Below are 23,757 nucleotides of genomic sequence, written 5' to 3' on the forward strand. Positions count from 1 at the left end.
TATTAGATGGGGGGGGGGGGGGGCTGATATAGTCCTTGCTGCTGTATACTGTCTATAACCAATGGCCCCAGATGTATAGTTATATAGTATTAGATGGGGGGGGGGGGGCTGATATAGTCCTTGCTGCTGTATACTGTCTATAACCAATGGCCCCAGATGTATAGTTATATAGTATTAGATGGGGGGGGGGGGCTGATATAGTCCTTGCTGCTGTATACTGTCTATAACCAATGGCCCCAGATGTATAGTTATATAGTATTAGATGGGGGGGGGGGGGGCTGATATAGTCCATGGTGCTGTATACTGTCTATAACCAATCACACAGATGTATAGTTATATAGTATTAGATGGGGGGGGGGGCTGATATAGTCCATGGTGCTGTATACTGTCTATAACCAATCACACAGATGTATAGTTATATAGTATTAGATGGGGGGGGGGGGGGGCTGATATAGTCCTTGCTGCTGTATACTGTCTATAACCAATGGCCCCAGATGTATAGTTATATAGTATTAGATGGGGGGGGGGGGCTGATATAGTCCCTGCTGCTGTATACTGTCTATAACCAATGGCCCCAGATGTATAGTTATATAGTATTAGATGGGGGGGGGGCTGATATAGTCCATGGTGCTGTATACTGTCTATAACCAATCACACAGATGTATAGTTATATAGTATTAGATGGGGGGGGGGGGGCTGATATAGTCCATGGTGCTGTATACTGTCTATAACCAATCACACAGATGTATAGTTATATAGTATTAGATGGGGGGGGGGCTGATATAGTCCATGGTGCTGTATACTGTCTATAACCAATCACACAGATGTATAGTTATATAGTATTAGATGGGGGGGGGGGGCTGATATAGTCCATGGTGCTGTATACTGTCTATAACCAATCACACAGATGTATAGTTATATAGTATTAGATGGGGGGGGGGGGGGGCTGATATAGTCCTTGCTGCTGTATACTGTCTATAACCAATGGCCCCAGATGTATAGTTATATAGTATTAGATGGGGGGGGGGGGCTGATATAGTCCCTGCTGCTGTATACTGTCTATAACCAATGGCCCCAGATGTATAGTTATATAGTATTAGATGGGGGGGGGGCTGATATAGTCCATGGTGCTGTATACTGTCTATAACCAATCACACAGATGTATAGTTATATAGTATTAGATGGGGGGGGGGGGGCTGATATAGTCCATGGTGCTGTATACTGTCTATAACCAATCACACAGATGTATAGTTATATAGTATTAGATGGGGGGGGGGCTGATATAGTCCATGGTGCTGTATACTGTCTATAACCAATCACACAGATGTATAGTTATATAGTATTAGATGGGGGGGGGGGGGCTGATATAGTCCATGGTGCTGTATACTGTCTATAACCAATCACACAGATGTATAGTTATATAGTATTAGATGGGGGGGGGGGGGCTGATATAGTCCATGGTGCTGTATACTGTCTATAACCAATCACACAGATGTATAGTTATATAGTATTAGATGGGGGGGGGGGGCTGATATAGTCCATGGTGCTGTATACTGGTCTATAACCAATCACACAGATGTATAGTTATATAGTATTAGATGGGGGGGGGGGGGGCTGATATCGTCCCTGCTGCTGTATACTGTCTATAACCAATGACCCCAGATGTATAGTTATATAGTATTAGATGGGGGGGGGGGCTGATATAGTCCCTGCTGCTGTATCCTGTCTATAACCAATCACACAGATATATAGTATTAGATTGGGGGGGGCTGTATATTTGGGCTCTGCCTTACTGCCCCATCTATTTTCAGGTCACCCTCATTATTTATCAGACCCGCAGAACTTGTCACTGACTATACGTAATCCCTCCATATACATTAATGAACCAATAAATAATAACCCCATATTAATGTTGTGGCGGCGCGCTCGGCTGGAGCCGCAGAGCAAATCAACAGTTGGAGATATTAAGACCCTGTAAAGGTATTTTTCTTTCATTTTAAGCCTATAAATATTAATATGTTTCTTTGCGTTCTCTGCCGCCTTTAGGATTCTGCTTCTTATTGCCGGCGCCGACCGTACCCACCGGGGTAATGAGATATTTGGTGGAAATCCTCTATTCTGCAGACGAGTCATTTCTAGTTTGTGCCCAGCTGAGGCCATTTACGTGTCCTTCTACGATGACTGATAAAGCTTTGATTTATTTTGCTTTTCCTTAAAGGGATACTCCACTGGCCAGCGCTTGGAACTAAGTGTTACAAACGCTGTTTTTGCGTTGCAGGGGTCGGCCACACCCCTCGTGACATCACGGTTGCGCCCCCTCAATGCAAGTCTATGGGAGGGGGCGTGACAGTCGTCACGCCCCCTCCCATAGACTTGCATTGAGGGGGCGTGGGCGTGATGTCACGAGGGGCGTGGCCGACCTCCGCAACGCGAAAACAGCGTTCGGAACTGGCCAGTGGAGTACCCCTTTAACTGAATGTAACCTGAACCTGTGACACAACATGGCGGCTGTTATATACTTCCCCAGCCCCTCGTCCTATTGGGTCTATTATAATCACCGCTGATTTCAGGACAGATAAGTGACAACTTTTCACCTTTTTTCACATTTTGTCATGTTGTAGCCTTGTGCTTTAAAAAAAAAAACTTAAAAAGAATCTTGCAGAGACCTAAGTATTCATACCCTTTACCCAGGCTATGTTGAAGCCCCTAGGGCAGGGATGAGGCCAAAAGTTTTACACACAAGGATTTGGGGATTTTCCTCCATTCTTCTCTGTAGATCCTCTCAGCTCTGTCAGGTTGGATGGGACCATTGGTAGAAGCCATTATCAGGTCTCTCCAGAGATGTCCCATTGGGTTTGGGCTCTGGCTGGGCCCCTCAAGGACATTCACAGAGTTGTCCCTAAGCCGCTCCTGTGTTGTCCTGGCCGTGTGCTTAGGGTCATTGGGGGAGATTTATCAAAACCTGTGCAAAGGAAACGTTGCCCAGTTGCCCATAGCAACCAATCAGATCGCTTCTTTCATTTTGCAGAGACCTTGTTAAAAATGAAAGAAGCGATCTGATTGGTTACTATGGGCAACTGGCCAACTTTTCCTCTGGACAGGTTTTGATAAATCTCCCCCAATGTCTTGTTGGAAGGGGAACCTTCAGCCCAGCCTGAGGTCCAGAGAAATAGGGATCAGGTTTTCAATAAGGGTATCTCTGTACTTTGCTTCATTCAGCTTTCCCTCAACTCGGACCAGTCTCCCAGTCCCCACATGATGCTGCCCCCACCATACTTCAATGTAGGAATAATATTGGGCAGATGATGGGCACTACCTGGTTTCCTCCAGACATGATGCTGCCCCCACCATGATCACTGTAGGGATGGTATTGGGCCGGTGATGGGCAGTACCTGGTTTCCTCCAGACATGATGCTGCCCCCACCATGATCACTGTAGGGATGGTATTGGGCAGGTGATGGGCAGTGCCTGGTTTCCTCCAGATATGATGCTGCCCCCACCATGATCACTGTAGGGATGGTATTGGGCAGGTGATGGGCAGTGCCTGGTTTCCTCCAGATATGATGCTGTCCCCGCCATGATCACTATATGGATGGTATTGGGCAGGTGATGGGCAGTTCCTGGTTTCCCCCAGACATGATGCTGCCCCCACCATGATCACTGTAGGGATGGTATTGGGCCGGTGATGGGCAGTACCTGGTTTCCTCCAGACATGATGCTGCCCCCACCATGATCACTGTAGGGATGGTATTGGGCAGGTGATGGGCAGTGCCTGGTTTCCCCCAGACATGATGCTGCCCCCACCATGATCACTGTAGGGATGGTATTGGGCAGGTGATGGGCAGTGCCTGGTTTCCTCCAGATATGATGCTGTCCCCGCCATGATCACTATATGGATGGTATTGGGCAGGTGATGGGCAGTTCCTGGTTTCCCCCAGACATGATGCTGCCCCCACCATGATCACTGTAGGGATGGTATTGGGCAGGTGATGGGCTGTGCCTGGTTTCCTCCAGACATGATGCTGCCCCCACCATGATCACTGTAGGGATGGTATTGGGCAGGTGATGGGCAGTGCCTGGTTTCCTCCAGACATGATGCTGCCCCCACCATGATCACTGTAGGGATGGTATTAGGCAGGTGATGGGCAGTGCCTGGTTTCCTCCAGACATGATGCTGCCCCCACCATGATCACTGTAGGGATGGTATTGGGCAGGTGATGGGCTGTGCCTGGTTTCCTCCAGACATGATGCTGCCCCCACCATGATCACTGTAGGGATGGTATTGGGCAGGTGATGGGCTGTGCCTGGTTTCCTCCAGACATGATGCTGCCCCCACCATGATCACTGTAGGGATGGTATTGGGCAGGTGATGGGCAGTACCTTGTTTCCCCCAGACATGATGCTGCCCCCACCATGATCACTGTAGGGATGGTATTTGGGAGGTGATGGGCAGTACCTGGTTTCCTCCAGACATGATGCTGCCCCCACCATGATCACTGTAGGGATGGTATTGGGCAGGTGATCGGCAGTGCCCAATTTCCCCCAGACATGACGCTGCCCCCACCATGATCACTGTAGAGATGGTATTGGGCAGGTGATGGGCAGTACCTGGTTTCCCCCAGATATGATGCTGCCCCCACCATGATCACTGTAGAGATGGTATTGGGCAGGTGATGGGCAGTACCTGGTTTCCCCCAGACATGATGCTGCCCCCACCATGATCACTGTAGGGATGGTATTGGGCAGGTGATGGGCTGTGCCTGGTTTCCTCTAGACATGATGCTGCCCCCACCATGATCACTGTAGAGATGGTATTGGGCAGGTGATGATCAGTACCTGGTTTCCCCCAGACATGATGCTGCCCCCACCATGATCACTGTAAGGATGGTATTGGGCAGGTGATGGGCAGTGCCTGGTTTCCCCCAGACATGATGCTGCCCCCACCATGATCACTGTAGGGATGGAATTGGGCAGGTGATGGGCAGTGCCTGTTTCCTTTAGACATGGTGCTGCCCCCACCATGATCACTGTAGGGATGGTATTGGGCAGGTGATGGGCAGTGCCTGGTTTCCTTTAGACATGATGCTGCCCCCACCATGATCACTGTAGGGATGGTATTGGGCAGGTGATGGGCTGTGCCTGGTTTCCTCCAGACATGATGCTGCCCCCATCTTGATCACTGTAGGGATGGTATTGGGCAGGTGATGGGCAGTGCCTGGTTTCCTTTAGACATGATTCTGCCCCCACCATGCTTCACCATGCTCTTGGAACTTTCAGTGCAGCAGAAATGCTTTGTCCCCTTCTCCATACATTTGCCTCCACACATACTATGTCCCGCCACCTGAATTTACCACAGGTGACTCCAATGAAGGTGGAGAAACATCTCAGACATGATCAATAGGAGGCCCCAGAAGTGTCAAAGCAAAGAGTCTTAATTCTTATGTCCATGTAAAATAAAAAATGTTTCTTAATAATAATCTAGCAAAAATGTATAAAATTCTGTGATCCCTTTGTCATTGTGGGGATTGAGGACAGAATGATGGGAAATAGATTGTATACAATGTATTGTATATATTTCCTAATAAGTAATCCTGATTTTCTTTGTATTTGTTATAGGATGAGAAAAACCAAATGATGACGACTAACGTCTGGCTAAAACAGGTAGGCATCATTGGTGACGGGCGGTTATATGGATTAAGACTTTTTGCCGTACTCCCGTGCCCCAGCCTTCTGAACAACCGGTTCAGAAGGTTTGGAGCAGCGGACGCGACGTCACGACCACACCCCCTTGTGACATCACACCACACCCCCTCCATTGATGTCTATGGTAGGGGGCATGACGGTCGTCACGCCCCCTCCCATAGACATCAATGGAGGGGGCATGGCGTGACGTCACGAGGGGCGTGACTGTGACATTGTGGCCGCTGCCCCAAGCCTTCTGAACTGGTTGCTCATAAAGCTGGGGCACGGGAGTACCCCTTTAAAGTTACGATCCACCTTTATTTTTACCAGTTTTTCAGGTGTTTTTGCTCTTGAGAATGTACAGTATTATTTTAAAACCATCAAAAAGCTGCTGTTGACAGATCTATTCTACTTACGGGTGTATACGTAATACTTTGGCCAGTGGTAGGGCCATATTCACACATTATAAGTCAAGAGGAAAAGTAAGTCAATATTGATGAACATTAAAGGGGTTGTCCAGTATAGAAAACCCTGCTAGGTAATTCTGAGCTAGTGTGTATGTGTGTGTTGAGGGGGTGCTCTTTTTAGGATCCTCATCTTTTGTCCAAAGTGGAGAGCAGGTGCCAAGAGTCTTTCTCACTCTGGAGGATATGTCTTCTTCTGTATTACACACCAAAAATATATTTATTTTAATGTGCACCATGAACAATGCAGAATCAAGCTTACTGCATAGATAAGGTAACGGAATCAAGCTTAATGTACAGCTAAGGCAACAGAATCAAGCTTACGGAATAGATTCAGTAGCAGAACCAAGCTAATTGTGTAGATAAGGCAACAGAATAGAGCTTACTGGATAGAAAAGGTAATGGAAAAAATCTTATTATATAGACAAGGAAACAGAATCAAGCTTTTTGTATAACTAAGGCAACAGAATTAACCTTATGTCATAGATTCAGGACCACACCAAGTTAATTGTGTAGATAAGGCAACAGAATCAAGCTTACTTGATAGATACACTTATGTGATAGACAAGGCAACAGAATCAAGCTTACTGCATAGGCAAGGTAACGGAATCAAGCTTATTGTATAGATAAAGCAACAGAATCAAGCTTACTAGATAGTTAAGAAAACAGAATAAAGTTTATGGTATAGAGAAGGCAAGAAAATCAAACTTAGGGTGCGTTCACACGGAGTAAATGAAGAGTAATTCACGCCGAAAAATTTGCGCGGAATTGCACGCGGATTTGCGCGTGGAATTGCGCGCGGACATGGAGGAGAAAGAAGTGAAGGGTTTTTCAGCCATTTCTGCGCAAATTGCATGCGAATTCCGCACAAAAACGATGTCGGACGGAATTTTTTTTTGCCATTGACTTCAATTTATTTCTGCTAGCGGATTCCGCTTGAAGAATAAACATGCTCTTTCTTCAAGCGGAACGGAATTCAGCGTCGGAATTCTGCTAGCAGAATTTCCGCAGTGTGAACAGGACAGCGGAAATAACATTAAAGTCAATGGGCAGAGGAGATGTGCATTAATTTGGAACGGAGAATTCAAGAGGAATTACTCTAGTAAATTCCTCTTGAATTGCTCCGTGTCAACGCACCAACTGCATAGGTATGGTAAGGTAATCAAGATCATTGTATAGATAAAGCAACAGAATTAAGCTTACTGGATGGATAAGGTAACAGAACCAAGCTTATTGTATAGATAAGGCAACAGAATCAAGCTTACTGGATAGATAAGAAAACAAAATAAAGCCTATAGTATAGACAAGGCAACATAATGAAGCTTACTAGATTGATAAGGTAACATAGTTAAAGGGGTATTCCAGGAAAAAACTTTTTTTTTTTTTTTTATAAATCAACTGACTCCAGAAAGTTGAACAGATTTGTAAATTACTTCTATTAAAATTCTTAATCCTTTCAATAATTATCAGCTGCTGAAGTTGAGTTGTTTTCTGTCTGGCAACAGTGCTCTCTGCTGACATCTCTGCTTGTCTCGGGAACTGCAGAGAGTAGAAGAGGTTTGCTGTGGGGATTTGCTTCTAAACTGGGCAGTTCCCGAGACACGTCACCAGAGAGCACTTAGACAGAAAAGAACAACTCAACTTCAGCAGCTCATAAATACTGAAAGGATTAAGATTTTTTAATTGAAGTAATTTACAAATCTGTTTAACTTTCTGGAGCCAGTTGATATATATATATAAAAAAAAAGCTTTTTCCTGGATAACCCCTTTTAAGCTTATTATATAGATAAGGTAACAGAATCAATCCTACTGGATAGATAAGGTAACAGAATTAAGCTTATTGTAGAGATTAGGTAACAGAATCATGATCACTGCAGAGACCAAGGCTGACACATATATCCAGTACCAGCACCAAGCTCACTACGCAGACTTGATTCCACCATCAAACGTACTTCATAGGTCTCTCTCTGAAATAGGACAAGTGCAGCAAAGCCTGAGCCTTATGGTCATGTTCATAAGGAGTTGTTTCATTGCTATTGATAGGAAGCAACACTTCTCACTAACACATGATGACACAGCACTTTGGTAGTTGTATTATTATACATAGTGGGCAGTATTATAGTAGTTATATTCTTATATATAGGAGCAGTAATATAGTAGTTATATTCTTGTATATAGGAGGCAGTATTATAGTAGTTATATTCTTGTATATAGGAGCAGTATTATAGTAGTTATATTCTTGTATATAGGAGCAGTATTATAGTAGTTATATTCTTGTATATAGGAGGCAGTATTATAGTAGTTATATTCTTGTATATAGGAGCAGTATTATAGTAGATATATTCTTGTATATAGGAGGCAGTATTATATTAGTTATATTCTTGTATATATGAGCAGTATTATAGTAGTTATATTCTTGCATATAGGAGCAGTATTATAGTAGTTATATTCTTGTATATAGGAGCAGTATTACAGTAGTTATATTCTTGTATATTGGAGCAGTATTATAGTAGTTATAATATTGTATATAGGAACAGTATTATAGTAGTTATATTCTTGTATATAGGAGCAGTATTATAGTAGTTATATTCTTGTATATAGGAGCAGTATTATAGTAGTTATATTCTTGTATATAGGAGCAGTATTATAGTAGTTATATTCTTGTATATAGGAGCAGTATTATAGTAGTTATATTCTTGTATATAGGAGCAGTATTATAGTAGTTATATTCTTGTATATAGGAGGCAGTATTATAGTAGTTATATTCTTGTATATAGGAGCAGTATTATAGTAGTTATATTCTTGTATATAGAAGGCAGTATTATAGTAGTTATATTCTTGTATATAGGAGCAGTATTATAGTAGTTATATTCTTATATATAGGAGCAGTATTATAGTAGTTATATTCTTGTATATAGGAGGCAGTATTATAGTAGTTATATTCTTGTATATAGGAGCAGTATTATAGTAGATATATTCTTGTATATAGGAGGCAGTATTATATTAGTTATATTCTTGTATATAGGAGCAGTATTATAGTAGTTATATTCTTGCATATAGGAGCAGTATTATAGTAGTTATATTCTTGTATATAGGAGCAGTATTACAGTAGTTATATTCTTGTATATTGGAGCAGTATTATAGTAGTTATAATATTGTATATAGGAACAGTATTATAATAGTTATATTCTTGTATATAGGAGCAGTATTATAGTAGTTATATTCTTGTATATAGGAGCAGTATTATAGTAGTTATATTCTTGTATATAGGAGGCAGTATTATAGTAGTTATATTCTTGTATATAGGAGGCAGTATTATAGTAGTTATATTCTTGTATATAGGAGGCAGTATTATATTAGTTATATTCTTGTATATAGGAGCAGTATTATAGTAGTTATATTCTTGCATATAGGAGCAGTATTATAGTAGTTATATTCTTGTATATAGGAGCAGTATTATAGTAGTTATATTCTTGTATATAGGAGCAGTATTACAGTAGTTATATTCTTGTATATTGGAGCAGTATTATAGTAGTTATATTATTGTATATAGGAACAGTATTATAATAGTTATATTCTTGTATATAGGAGCAGTATTATAGTAGTTATATTCTTGTATATAGGAGCAGTATTACAGTAGTTATATTCTTGTATATTGGAGCAGTATTATAGTAGTTATATTATTGTATATAGGAGCAGTATTATAGTAGTTATATTATTGTATATAGGGGCAGTATTATAGTAGTTATATTCTTGTATATAGGAGCAGTATTATAGTAGATATATTCTTGTATATAGGAGCAGTATTATAGTAGTTATATTCTTGTATATAGGAGCAGTATTATAGTAGTTATATTCTTGTATATAGGAGCAGTATTATAGTAGTTATATTCTAGTATATAGGAGCAGTATTATGGTAGTTATATTATTGTATATAGGGGCAGTATTATAGTAGTTATATTCTTGTATATAGGAGCAGTATTATAGTAGATATATTCTTGTATATAGGAGCAGTATTATAGTAGTTATATTCTTGTATATAGGAGCAGTATTATAGTAGTTATAGTCTTGTATATAGAAGCAGTATTATAGTAGTTATATTCTTGTATATAGGAGCAGTATTATAGTAGATATATTCTTGTATATAGAAGCAGTATTATAGTAGTTATATCCAAGTGAAGAGAGGTGAGTGGCACCAGTGGCTGGACTCCCTGAATAACAACCATTTAAGAACGATTCGTGGAGGTATACTCTTGGAGCTTCAGGTATAAGTAATCCCTGGGGGTGCAGGTATAAATTCGGTAGTCCGTAAATATGACAAAAAAGAAGAAAAATGAAGATACCGCACTCACCCACTGTATGTACTTGAAGATGTGGATTTATTCAGATCCTTAGACATGGATCCATGAGGTGGAGGACATGGAGGGGGATGAACGCCAGGACTAGTTTCGCGCCGGACGGCGCTTCCTCTGACTGGGTTACATCAGCTGGCGGGGAGGGGAAGTAATTTCACTAGCCAGAACTGATGACGTGGGTTAATGCAAAAAGAAAGGGGAGTGGAATTAATTTGATACAAAAATATACAACAATATTGGGAAAAAAGGCCCAAAAATAGAACAAAGAGTACAAGAGAATAAAAAGGAGAAAAGGGGGACAAAAAAAGAAAAAAGAAGTTATAAGAAGACACTTAGGTCTTGTCGATCATTGAGTCCCAGAAGGAATGGGACTCAATTTCTTATTGGCTCTTTCTTATTGTTTATCAGTGATCCCAACCATTTTATACAGTAGACAATGCCCTTTGATTCTATTGCTGTACGCTTTAGGTCTAGTTATGGGGGAATAAGCAGAACATGACCACATCTGTCCTGTTGCTGTGTCTGGTATTGCAACTCTGCTTCCTTGAGCTGTAATACCTCACACAACCTGTGGAGGGAAGTGGCGCTGTTTTTGAAATCCTATTCAAACTGTTAAATGTTTACAAGGCGCATTGTGTAACTCGCCTCTATTACAGATTATACACAATAGACCAAAAAAGCACAGATACCAGCTCACTCCTGTAAGCGCTCGGACTGGATTTGGACTAATCCACTTGAATAGCACACGAAAAGGAGAATGTCCAGCGCTGACTCTTGAACAAAGGAACTTCTTTATTGGTTAAAATTCATAGTTGCCATAGGATACAACAAAGGATTCTAGCAGTGTGACGCGTTTCGGCCCGCAGGACCTTAGTCATACACATATAGTACTGTGTGTAAGTCTGCTTATATATGCTAGGTGGAAGTGACGACACCCTAGGTAACGCCTCTGAACACACCTGCATACATAATTTCACATTGCATTGTATTACCAAATACAAACAACAAGCATTTAAAATAAAAGTAATACTCATATAAAATTCTCCTTTTCAAAATCGTTCGGAATTTGTGCATAGAAAACATAATATATGATAGGGATCGACCTATTATCGGTATGGCCAATATTATCGGCCGATAATCACGATTTTGGGCATTATCGGTATCGGCAATTACCTTGCCGATAAGCCGATAATGCCCCACACCGCCCCCCCCCCCCCGACGCACCGCACCGCCCCGGCCCTATTGGCTCCCCCCATCCCCGGTTTTATAATTACCTGTTCCCGGGGCCCACGCTACTTCTTGCTCCTGCTTGCCATGTTAAATAATGTTGTTTGGGGTCCGGAATGCAGGTGGGTCACGGCCGATGTGACCTCCCTGTATTCCGTTATACCCCATGATCGAGCTATACAGGCTTTACCGTGGTTCCTTGGCATTTATTCTCGCTATTCTTCTCAACTATGTGAGTATATTTTACTTGTTGAATTCTTATTGGGTCACAAGTTCTTTATGTTCAACAAAAAATTCTTCATTCAAGTCACTGGAGCTTCGATGGGGGCAAAATTCTCCCCCTCTCTCACTAACATATATATGTGTTGGTGGGAGAGGGAGACACTTTTCGCCCCCCACGAACCCCTTCGGTCAACATCTCATCTGGTATGGCCGCTACATCGACGACCTCTTGTTTATCTGGGGGTCAGATGTGGCGGCCATACAGGAGTTTACTGATTTCATCAACTCCAATTACTTGAATTTACAATTCACGGTGACGTCCGAGTCTGAGTCTGTTAATTTTCTTGATCTTACATTACGGGGTGACGTGACTGCGGGAGACATTTATACTACAACTTTTCGAAAGAAAACCGCAGTCAATTCTATACTTCATGCTAAGTCTTGTCACCCCGTTCATGTTATTGAAAACTTGCCAGTCGGCGAGATGATCCGTACTCGCCGTAACTGCACCCGGGATAAGACTTAGAATCTGAAGCCGTTACCCTTAGCAACAGACTCAGACAATGACGTTACCCTGAATGGACCATCTCTAAGGCTAAAATTATGGCGGAAAGTCGCAATCGAAAGGACCTCATCTTTTCGCCCAATTCTAAACGTAAGAAATCTCCCTCTGTAGTTTTTTCAACTGAATATAGTACTGACTTCAGAACTATTAAAAACATCATTGATAAAAATATGCCCATCGTGTATACTGACCCAGAATTTAGGGAAGCCCTCCGGGATGGTTACATGTGTGTGTCACGGAAGGCTCCTACTCTTGGTCAAAAGTTGTCACCAAGTTTTGGAGTCTCCACGTAAAAAAAACAAAATGGCTGAACCATCCTGGATCCTACAAGTGGTGTATATGTTGCAGATACGTGCACAACTCTACATCGTTCACATCATCTAGTAACAACCGTACATATAGTATCAAGGAATATATGAACTGTAAAACCGCAGGAGTCATTCACCTGTTCACGTGCCGCGTCTGTAATATACAATATGTTGGGTGCAATATTCTTAAAGTACGAATACGTAAACATTTGTCTGATGTGGCCCATTTTCAGACGCAGCACGTGTCCATGGTGACCCAACACTGTGTGGACATGCATGAGGGGGACACTTCAAGCCCGATATTACAAGCAATAGAAAGAGTGGATAAACCATTACGTGGAGGGAATGTCCGACAAAAGGTTCTCGATCGGGAGATCTTTTGGATTCTGACACTCCAAACGTGTATGCCCAAGGTCTGAACAGAAGGCTGGATACGATACTGCACTATGAGTGAGAGGGTTTTATTTACTTGTATTAAAAACTTACTTTCATAAATCTTTTGTGCTCGATGTTGGCGTCCATCTCATGTCCCTAACGTCCTCCTCCTCTTTATATATTATTTTAGTCCCTCCTTCATAAGATGGTTTTTTTTCAATGTGTTTTTTCTGGTTATTATACCATCATACTTCCCATGTCTTTCCATCATTATTTTTTCAGCTTTTATCATTTTTGCGATCCTCCTCTTCTCTAGCTGTTCATGATTTGACAATGATTTATACATTATATATTATGTTTTCTATGCACAAATTCCGAACGATTTTGAAAAGGAGAATTTTATATGAGTATTACTTTTATTTTAAATGCTTGTTGTTTGTATTTGTTAATACAATGCAATGTGAAATTATGTATGCAGTTGTGCTCAGAGGCGTTACCTAGGGTGTCGTCACTTCCACCTAGAATATATAAGCAGACTTACACACAGTACTATATGTGTATGACTAAGGCCCTGCGGGCCGAAACGCGTCACACTGCTAGAATCCTTGGTTGTATCCTATGGCAACTATGAATTTGAACCAATAAAGAAGATCCTTTGTTCAAGAGTCAGCGCTGGACATTCTCCTTTTTGTAGATTATACACAATGGCTGCTTAGAAGTTCTTTTGCATGAATATAATGATAGTGATACTGCTCCCGTAGGAATGGAACGACTACAAACTGCGATGGAACCCAGCGGACTACGACAACGTCACCTCCATACGAGTCCCATCGGAGATGATCTGGATACCGGATATTGTCCTCTACAACAAGTAAGTGCAGAGTCAGAACTTAAAGCTCCTGGGCCCCAATTAGGGTCACCACCCTTCTTGCCAAAAAATACTGGCCATGCTAATTTGCATAACTAATTATGTATGCGTGACATCACAGCATACACATATGCTGGGGAAATATTGCCCTATTGCCTGTATGAGGGCTAATTTTTTACACCCCGATCTGCCGTATTTAACAGTTTTTTGTTTTGATGTGACTTTTTTTTGTTACTAATTACAACTCCCAGCATGCCCTGATACAGCCGGTGGCTCAGCAGCTGCCCCAAAGTACAACTACAACTCCCAGTATGTTGGACTATATAGTAGTATATAGTATAGGTCAGTGTTTCCCAACCAGGCGTGCCTCCAGCTGTGGCAAAACTACAACTCCCAGCATGTTGAACTATACAGTAGTATATGGTATAGGTCAGTGTTTCCCAACCAGGGTTGCCTCCAGCTTGTGATGTCATAGCCCCGCCCCCTCATGACATCACACTCCGCCCCCTCAAGCAAGACTTGCATTGAGGGGGCGGAGCGTGACATCACGAGGGGGCGGGGCTATGATGTCACAAGCTTCCGGCTACGGCTGGTCTTTTTGTACGTGACTCGTTCCACTTAGACTCTCCTTTGGATATCTTGTCAATGTTAATCCAAGATTTGCAATTACATAACTGGACAGAGAAAGGAATACGAACGCAGTTGTATAAGAGAGGTCAGATACAACCGTTTTCTTCTTTACCCCTCACGTATGGCATTCCCAATATAGACTTTTACAAATATCTCCAAATCAGACGCTTCCTATCCTCCTTGGAAAACAACTTCTGGTATTATTCTGTTGAAATGTGGAGACTGTTCAATCTTAATGCTAAGGGTTTAAAGGGGATTTATAACCTATTAGACATTTCCCCAACTTCCTTTGCCAAAGCCCCGTTTAAACGTTGAGAGACAGAGTTAGCCACACAGATTTCTGAACAAGGCTGGGTAATAGCACCCACCTGGATATATAGATCCCTGCGGGGTGTCTCCCAGATTGAAGCGGCCATTAAAACTAGGCTTTGCTGGTACTACCCTCCCACAAGGTTACATAAAATGTTTTCATCAACCTCTCCCTTGTGCTGGAGAGAATGCTCATGTAGAGGTTCGTTATCCCATGTGTTATGGTACTGTTCCAAATTATTAACCTTTTGGTCTCTCATTGAATGCCTTCTGCGATCCATTTAGGTTCCAATGTCAAGCCTATCGCCCAAGTTAGCACTACTGTTAATTGGGGTTCAAGCATTTCCTGCAGATTTCAGAGTTTTGCTATTTTAGTAGTGTCCAAATTAGTGGTAAAACGATATTGGAAATCTGTTAAAGGGGTTATGCAGGAAAGAACTTTTTTTTTTATATATCAACTGGCTCCTGAAAGTTAAACAGATTTGTAAATTACTTCTATTAAAAAAAATCTTAATCCTTTCAGTACTTAGGAGCTTCTGAAGTTAAGGTTGTTCTTTTCTGTCTAAGTGCTCTCTGATGACACGTGTCTCGGGAACCGCCCAGTTTAGAAGCAAATCCCCATAGCAAACCTCTTCTAAACTGGACGGTTCCCGAGACACGTGTCATCAGAGAGCACTTAGACCGAAAATAACAACCTTAAGTTCAGAAGCTCATAAGTACTGAAAGGATTAATAGAAGTAATTTACAAATCTGTTTAACTTTCCGGAGCCAGTTGAGATATATATATAAGTTTTTTCCTGGATAACCCCTTTAAGGTTCCACCAGTTGAGGAAGTGATTGGCGCGGTTAATCCCGCATGTCGCTATGAACGAGTGATTGCCCTAAATGAAGGTACCTACTATACTAAAGTATCACAGATATGACATAGATGGACTTGGTGGAACTATCATAAATTATGATTGTCTTCGCCTTATCTGAATATGCTACAATGTACTGGTTGTGAACACGTGAATGCTTCAACGCTGTATGCACTGTTTAGGGCCTGTATGTATTGTTTCGTTGATGTTATGTTTGTTTGTTAAACTTGTTCTATTGCCTGGTCCTAACTTTGGAACCACTGGCATGTTGTTTACTTGTATAACATGAAACTTTTCTTCAATAAAAAAGATTGAAATGAAAGGGCACATAGGGTTCCCGGTAGGGCACCAGTACCCGGTGCCCCTCCAAGAACCTTGTTGATTGAAACGTTGCGGTCTGGGGACCGGGATTTGATTCTGAGGGAAGCTTGGAGAATGAATGATTTACCAGGGGGCAAGAATTTCCTTTTTTTTCAGACTTTGCCAGGGAGACCCAGATAAAGAGAGCCTCGTATGAAGCGGGCGTATGAAGAAGAAGAATGCATGCAGCCAATATAAGCTTTTCGCTATTATTTCCAGCTAAGCTTCGAGTCATGTATAACGAAACGGTTTTATTTCTTGCCGACTCCCAACTCCCAGCAGACAAAAGGGTTCTGAAAATGTAAATTTCACTTTTTTGGAGGTGGGGGGTGGTGGTGGTGGTGGGGGGGTGGAGATGGAAGAGTGTTAGGGGTGTAAGTTAAAGGGGTACTCCTCTGCCCTAGCGCTCGGAACATTTTTTTTTCCAAATAAAAGTAGTAGAGAGTCGGCACTCGTATAGGTGGTGGTGCACGTGGACCAAGGGTACAAATAGTAGGTAGAAGAAATCCCGGCACTCACTGGATATGCTGAATCATAATAGTTTATTTATCCATATGCAAGATGATGTAAGGTAGCGACTCGCAGGATGCGTTTCGGCCAGGTGGCCTTTGTCAACTGATCTGTTGACAAAGGCCACCTGTCCGAAACGCGTCCTACGAGTCGCTACCTTACATTATCTTGCATATGGATAAATAAACTATTATGATTCAGCATATCCAGTGAGTGCCGGGATTTCTTCTACCTACCATTTTTTTTCCAAACGCTGTCTGCGGGGATCGTGACATCACACCACGCCCCCTCAATCCAAGTCTATAGGAGGGGGCGTGGCAGTCGCCACGCCCCCTCCTATAGACTTGCATTGAGGGGGTGTAGCGTGACGTCACAAGTGGGGCGTGGCCATGGCGTCACGATACCCGCAGCCTGCACCCAGCGCTCGGAACAAAATGTTCCGAAGACTGGGGCAGTGGACTACCCCTTTAAGAGACCCTAGGAGTTAGCTAGATGGGGTCAGTTGGGGGGGAGATTTTTTTAATAGAAGTCATTTACAAATCTGTTTTGCTTTCTGGCACCAGTTGATTTAAAAAAAAAAAAAAATTCCTCCGGAGTACCCCTTTAAAAGAGCTTAAAAGAGCTTCTTGTTCCAAACTCCCTTCCTGAATACCCAATAGCACCCGAGGGGGGAAAAAATCATTCTCCAGCTGCAATCTTATTTTAATTTCAACCAATATTTCCTGCCAAAATGTATTAATCTCCGAGCATGACCACATAATATGAACAAAAAGTCTTACATGGTGTTCTTGAACAAATAGAAATTGTTCTTGCCTTTTGCCATTCTCATTAGAAATTTTACTTACATTGATGAAGTTTTTGGAAATTAGGGAAAACCTACCTTTGATAGTTAATGGGGACTTCAACTCGGATATAGATCCATCTAAAGATAGAAGAAGTCCGTCCAGTCATAATCAATCTGGCACAACTTTACTATCCACATTCATTGGTGAAATCCAGTGGTTCGAATTTGTAGAGGGAATTATATGGCGACGAAACTTGGTTTATCTGTCATAGTTCATCATACCGCTCGGCATCCAGAATTGACCTCTTTTTGGGTATTGATAGGGCAGTTGGGTTAGTGAAAGGAATCATTTGGTACTCAAGGGCCCTATCAGATCATTGTCCACAGGTGGTGCAAATAGATGTGAGCAATTTACCTCAAAAGGGCCCGGGGCCGATAAGATTTAAAGGAGAACTCCAGAATAGAAAAATTGTCCTCCACACTGCCGGCAGTAAAAAAACAAATAGATACAGACCTTCCCTCGCTCCCCCGGTAACCCACTTCTGTCTCCGGCCGCGATCCTCTTCCTGGTTGCCGGTGGTCGGCGAGTCATACTGCACTCAGCCAATCACCAGCTGCAGCGAAGTCCCGACTCGGCCGACGATAGGCTAAGCGGCAGTGTGCCGGGGTCGAAAACATCAAACTGCCGCTCAGCCTATCGCCGGCTGAGTTGGGACTTCGCTGCAGCTGGTGATTGGCTGAGTGCAGTATGACTCGCCAACCACCGGCAACCAGGAAGAGGATCGCAGCCGGAGACAGAAGTGGGTTACCGGAGGCACCGGGGGAGCAAAGGAAGGTCTGTATCTATTTATTTTTTTACTGCCGGCTGTATGGAGGACCATTTTTCTATTCTGGAGTTCTCCTTTAACTCCCACTGGATCTCTCTAATAGGTAAAGAACAGGAGTTGTCTCGGTTCTGGGCTATCAATAAAGGGTCTATGGGAATAACTAGAGTCTGAGACGCATTGAAGGCATATTTGAGAGGTATTTTATTTAAAGAAATTGTGTGGAAAAAGAGACGGTTGAGAGGGAGGGAATGTACCCTAAATGAAAAGGCCAAAACAATTTACTTTAGGTACTTGGGAGTGGGGGAATTTGATAGGTTGAAACAAGGCCAGGAAGAATTGAAGAGATTCTATCAGGAGAAAGCGCAGAATAAGTTTTTTTTTGTTGTTGCTGGGAGTAGATTCTTTGTTGAATCAGACAAACCCAATAAATTACTAGCCGAAAAATTCATAGTACAGGAAGGGAAGAAACGAATTCAAAGTGAGGGGGAAGATGGGTCTTTGATCCAGGATCAAGATGGATTGGAGGGACATTTCTGCTCATATTTTTCAAATTTAGATTCAGCAGAGGTAAAGATTGAAGGACGGGTGCGGGAGAAATTTTTTTTGAAGACGTTTCTTTGCCAAAACTATGAGAAGTAGAAATGAATATGTTAAATGCCCCCATTTCCTTGGAAGAAAGTACGGCGGTGATTAAAGGAGTAGTCCAGTGGTGAAAAACGTATCCCCTATCCTAAGGATAGGGGACAAGTTTTAGATTGCGGGGGGGTCCGACCGCTGGGGCCCCCCACAATCTCCTGTACGGAGCCCCGACAGCCCGCGGGAAGGGGGCATGTTGACCACCGCACAAAGCGGTAACTGACACGCCCCCTCAATACACCTCTATGGCAGAGCCGGAACGCTGCCTTCGGCAATCTCTGGCTCTGCCATAGCGCTGTATTGAGGTGGTGTGTCGGCAGCCGCTTCGTGCGGTGGTCAACACGCGCTATCTGGCCAGCGAGCTGGGGCCCTGTACAGGAGATCGCGGGGGGGCCCCAGCGGTCCGACCCTCGCGATCTGAGACTTATCCCCTATCCTTAGAATAGGGGATACGTTTTTCACCGCTGGACTACTCCTTTAAAGGGGCTCTGGAAAGCTCGGTCCCCGGACCAGACGGTATCCCATTCGGAGTTTATACATTTTTTTGGGGAGATTCTAGCGCCTATGGTGTAGGTGAAACAATAGATGAATCATGCAGGGCTGGAAGGCTTCCTCCATCTATGTTACATTTAAAGGATAGGGGAGAAGATGTCTGATCGCGGGGGTCCCGCCGCTGGGGACCCCACAATCTAACATGCACCACCCACCTGTAAGTACTGCAAGAAGCGCTGGAGGCTCTGAGTCTTATGCCTCCCGACCACGGGGACGGAGTATCGTGATGTCATGACTCCGCCCCCGTGTGAAGTCACACCCCGCCCCCTCAAGGCAAGTCTATGGGAGGGGGGGTGACGTCCGCCCCCTCAATGCAAGTCTATGGGAGGGGCGTGATGGCCATCACGCCCCCTCCTATAGACTTGCATTGAGGGGGCAAGGCGTGACATCTCACGGGGGCGGAGTCATGACATCACGATACTCCGTTCCCGGGGTCGTGAGGCATAAGACTTAGAGCCTCCAGCGCTTCCTACAGTACTTACAGGGGGGTGCTGCATGCTAGATTGTGGGGGTCCCCAGCGGCGGGAACCCCGCAATCAGACATCTTATCCCCGATCGGGGATAGGGGATAAAATGTTTTGGGGCCAGAGTACCCCTTTAATGGTTACCTTTCTAGGCCATTATCCTTAGAGCGTGGGACCCACCAAGGGTGCCCCATCTCCCCCATGCTATTTGCATTATATGTAGAAGTGTTAGTAATATTACTGAGAGGCATGAAAAATATAAAAGTTTTTTTGTAAGGGGCAAGGAAGAGAAATTGGCATTATATGCGGATGATCTATTACTTTTTTTACAGGACCCGGTACAGGCACTCCCAGGAGTCATAAAAGTTTTTTTTTTCAGAATTTGGGGCAGTTTCAGGTCTCCAGATTAATTGACCAAAGTCGTCCATACTTCCCTTATCCCACTCATTGGCGGAAGGGGATGTTCCTTTAAGAATAGTAGGGGAAGATCAATTTTTAGAATATCTAGGAATTAAAATGACAGCAGAGGTAGGGAAGTACAAGATGGTCAACCTGGACCCATTGGTTGCTAAGTTGGGGAAGAGAATGGGTTTGTGGTTAAGGCTTCCACTGTCGATGTCGGATAGGATGTCGCTGATTAAAGGGGTACTCTGCTGCTCAGCGTTTGGAAAAAACGGAATGCTGGAGACGGGAGCTCGTGACGTCATAGCCTCGCCCCTCATTGCGTCACGCCCCCGCCCCCTCAATGCAAGTCTATGGGAGGGGGCGTGACGGCTGTCACGCCCCCTCCCATAGACTTGCATTGAGAGGGCGGGGTGTGACATCATGAGGGGGCGGGGTCATGACATCACGAGCTCCCGGCTCCAGCGTTCGGAACAGTTTGTTCCAAAGGCTGAGCAGCGGAGTACCCCTTAAAGATGGCGGTCCTGCCTCAGGTTCTATTCTTTTTGAATGCTTCACCCATATGGATCCAGTGTGCTTGGTTTGATAGTTTTAAGTAAATTTATATGGGGGACAAAAAGAAGTAGATTGAAGTATGAGGCCTGGTGTTCTCCTCAGGATGAAGGGGCTTTAGCCAATGCCGAATTTTAAATACTACTTCATAGCTAGGATTCTCAATATGGTTAAATATGGGCAATTAGCTCTGCGTAATTGCCAAATTCTTGTAACGGGAATAGTACGTATCCCTTGCTGGAAAATTTGGAAGCAAATTTGATAGATATTGGACTCTCCTATGGTAATGTGGTGTCCCAGTACCGCATTCTATACGGTACTTGTTATTTATGGGTCCCCATAGCCAGAGTCCCTAGGACTTAGGGATCCCTCTTAGCCAGTCTACCCCTAGTCGCCTCTATTCTAGAGTATAAATCTCTAATTTATGCACAGGTTAATGTAAATAGGACAGTATATGTAAACAAATGGTTAATTACTGTTTCCATGGCATCACAGGGCCTTCGGGTCATGTGGTGCGTTCCAAGCCTCACTCTGGATGCGTTCCAAGCCTCACTTTGGTATTTCTAGCCTCGATTTGGTTTTATTGTATGTATAGGGTCTGTATAGGAAGTAAGATGATCACCCAGAAGCCTGTGTGACGGTGAGTGACAGCTGACCTTGGACCTATCAAATTAAGCTCCGCCCCCTGTCCATATAAGGGACGCGGCAGCCATTTTAGTTCTTTTTTTCTCCTGGCCACCAAACAGTAAGGATCTCGCTCTTGTTCCTGGCATTCAACAGAGAAAGACCTGTACAGCAGCTGACGCAGTGGCAACGGCCGGATCATTTAAAGCATAGAGTGTATCAATTACCAAACACTCTGCAGCGTCACCGGACCTAATAATTCCCCTAAATCCAGACGGATCTGCAAATCTTTTCCTAAAACTACAAAGACTATAATTATAACTGGGTCCGCTACAACTGTCAGTCACTACACATATTCAGGACTGTTATATAAGACTGTTACTGTGCCTTGGATGTGTAACAAGCACTTTGAGTAAAAGAAGTTCAAGTTCAATCTCCTTCTCAAGCTCATGCACCTGTCGTTTCTGGGAAGGGCGGCGATAGGCCGGAGCATAGTCTCAGCATAATAGCCCTCAGCCTGGCGTCACGAACTTTAGGGTTAAAGATTAACTCCTCATATACCGTTACCCTACCACCACTACCATACACCCCCCCAAGGGCTACCACAGTAATATGGTTAAAAAGGGCTGGACATTCTTCGGGAAAAAAGAATTATGGGTAAGGGAAGCACTTTAGTCTCTCCTCTCTGGAATAACCAGGGATTGGTAGAATTCATGACGGTTCCGGATGTGAATTTCTGGATAAATCAAGGAATTCGAAATATTTCCCCCCCCAAAAAAATCACACTGGGTGGGAGTCTTGTCTCCTTTGAGAATTTGTCGGCACAATATGGTTTAACCCCTTAAGGACCAAGCCCATTTTAACCTTAAGGACCAGGCCAATTTTATTTTTGCGTTTTCGTTTTTTACTCCTCGCCTTCTAAAATCCGTAACTCTTTTATATTTCCATCTACAGACCCATATAAGGGCTTGTCTTTCGCTTGACCAACTGTACTTTGTAATAAAACCTCTCATTTTACCATAAAATGTACGGCGAACCCCACAAATGTATTTTTTTAGGGAGGAAATTGAAATGAAAACCACAATTTTGCACATTTTGGAAGGTTTTGTTTTCACACTGTACAATTTACGCTAAAAATGACATGTGTTCTTTATTCTGTGGGTCAATACGATTAAAATGATACCCATGGCTAGATACTTTTATATTTTTGTACCGCTTAAAAAAAATCTAAAACTTTTTGTACAAAATCAGTAATCTAAAATCGCCCTATTTTGACCACCTATAACTTTTTCATGTTTCCGTATATAGGGCGGTATGAGGGCTCATTTTTTGCACCGTCATCTGTACTTTTTATTGTTACCACATTTGCCTATATAAAACCTTTAGGTAATTTTTTATAAATTTTTTTGGGATTAAAACGGGATAAAACGATATGAAATCCTGTCGTCTAAATTGAATAGAAGGGAGAATAATGTTAGAAGACTATGGGGAGGAGGGAGGAGGGTTTACTGGCAAATCCAATGGTAACTAAGTAGGATGGAAATATTGAAACAAAAGGTTGAGAATTTATTTTTAATTTTAATTAAAAAAAAAAATTTCTCCTCTCTCCCCTCTGGGTGGGGTGGGACGGATGTTTTTTTGTTTTTTTTAAAGTATTTGTATATGACTGTTTGAGATTCTTTGATGTCTGTATTTTTCTTGATGTGTATTATGCAAAAAAATTAAAATAAAGGAATAACCAAAAAAAAAAAAAGTTGGCCCCATTATAACAATGAAGTGTTCCAATTGCTAGTAAGGATTTGGGAGACAAAAGTTAGACAGAGCTGGGGTTGTCCACATTGGTGGACATGAGTGTTTGTCCTTCTTATCACCAAAGGATAGGGGGGTGAGGTGTATGATCGCGGGGGTCCCGCTGCACCCGGCATTCGTTTAGAGCATTGGGTGCAGCTCCGGAGGCTCGTCAAGGCCGCACCCGCTTGTGGCATCACGGCCACGCCCCCTCCCATAGACTTGTATTGAGCGGGCACGGCCGTGATGAGACTCCGGCGCTGCACCTAAAGTCATCCGGCACGGAGCAAAGTTCGCTCCGTGCATCAAATGTCTGGTGTGCCACAGACAAGATTTCGGGGGTCACCAGCAGCGGGGGTCACCAGCAGCGGGACCCCCACGATCAGACATCTTATC

The 23,757-nt window shown here is 43.2% G+C and overlaps 1 protein-coding gene across 7 annotated transcripts in view; it reads left to right on the forward strand.

Moving 5' to 3' along the window:
- CHRNA2 (cholinergic receptor nicotinic alpha 2 subunit) overlaps positions 1-23,757 on the forward strand; it is a 93,871-nt gene that overhangs the window by 52,765 nt on the left and 17,349 nt on the right. For 3 of the 7 annotated variants that reach the window (XM_056563769.1, XM_056563767.1, XM_056563768.1), the window contains 2 exons: positions 5,617-5,661; positions 13,960-14,069. In XM_056563769.1, the coding sequence (XP_056419744.1) occupies positions 5,617-5,661; positions 13,960-14,069 (155 nt within the window). Of the gene's footprint in view, positions 1-1,885; positions 1,981-3,095; positions 3,194-5,616; positions 5,662-13,959; positions 14,070-18,278; positions 18,352-23,757 lie in introns of those variants that run through there. The other 4 variants (XM_056563771.1, XM_056563770.1, XM_056563772.1 and 1 more) reach the window with 4 other exon arrangements.

Source organism: Hyla sarda, chromosome 3, assembly GCF_029499605.1.
Source record: "Hyla sarda isolate aHylSar1 chromosome 3, aHylSar1.hap1, whole genome shotgun sequence".
Lineage (NCBI taxonomy): Eukaryota > Metazoa > Chordata > Amphibia > Anura > Hylidae > Hyla > Hyla sarda.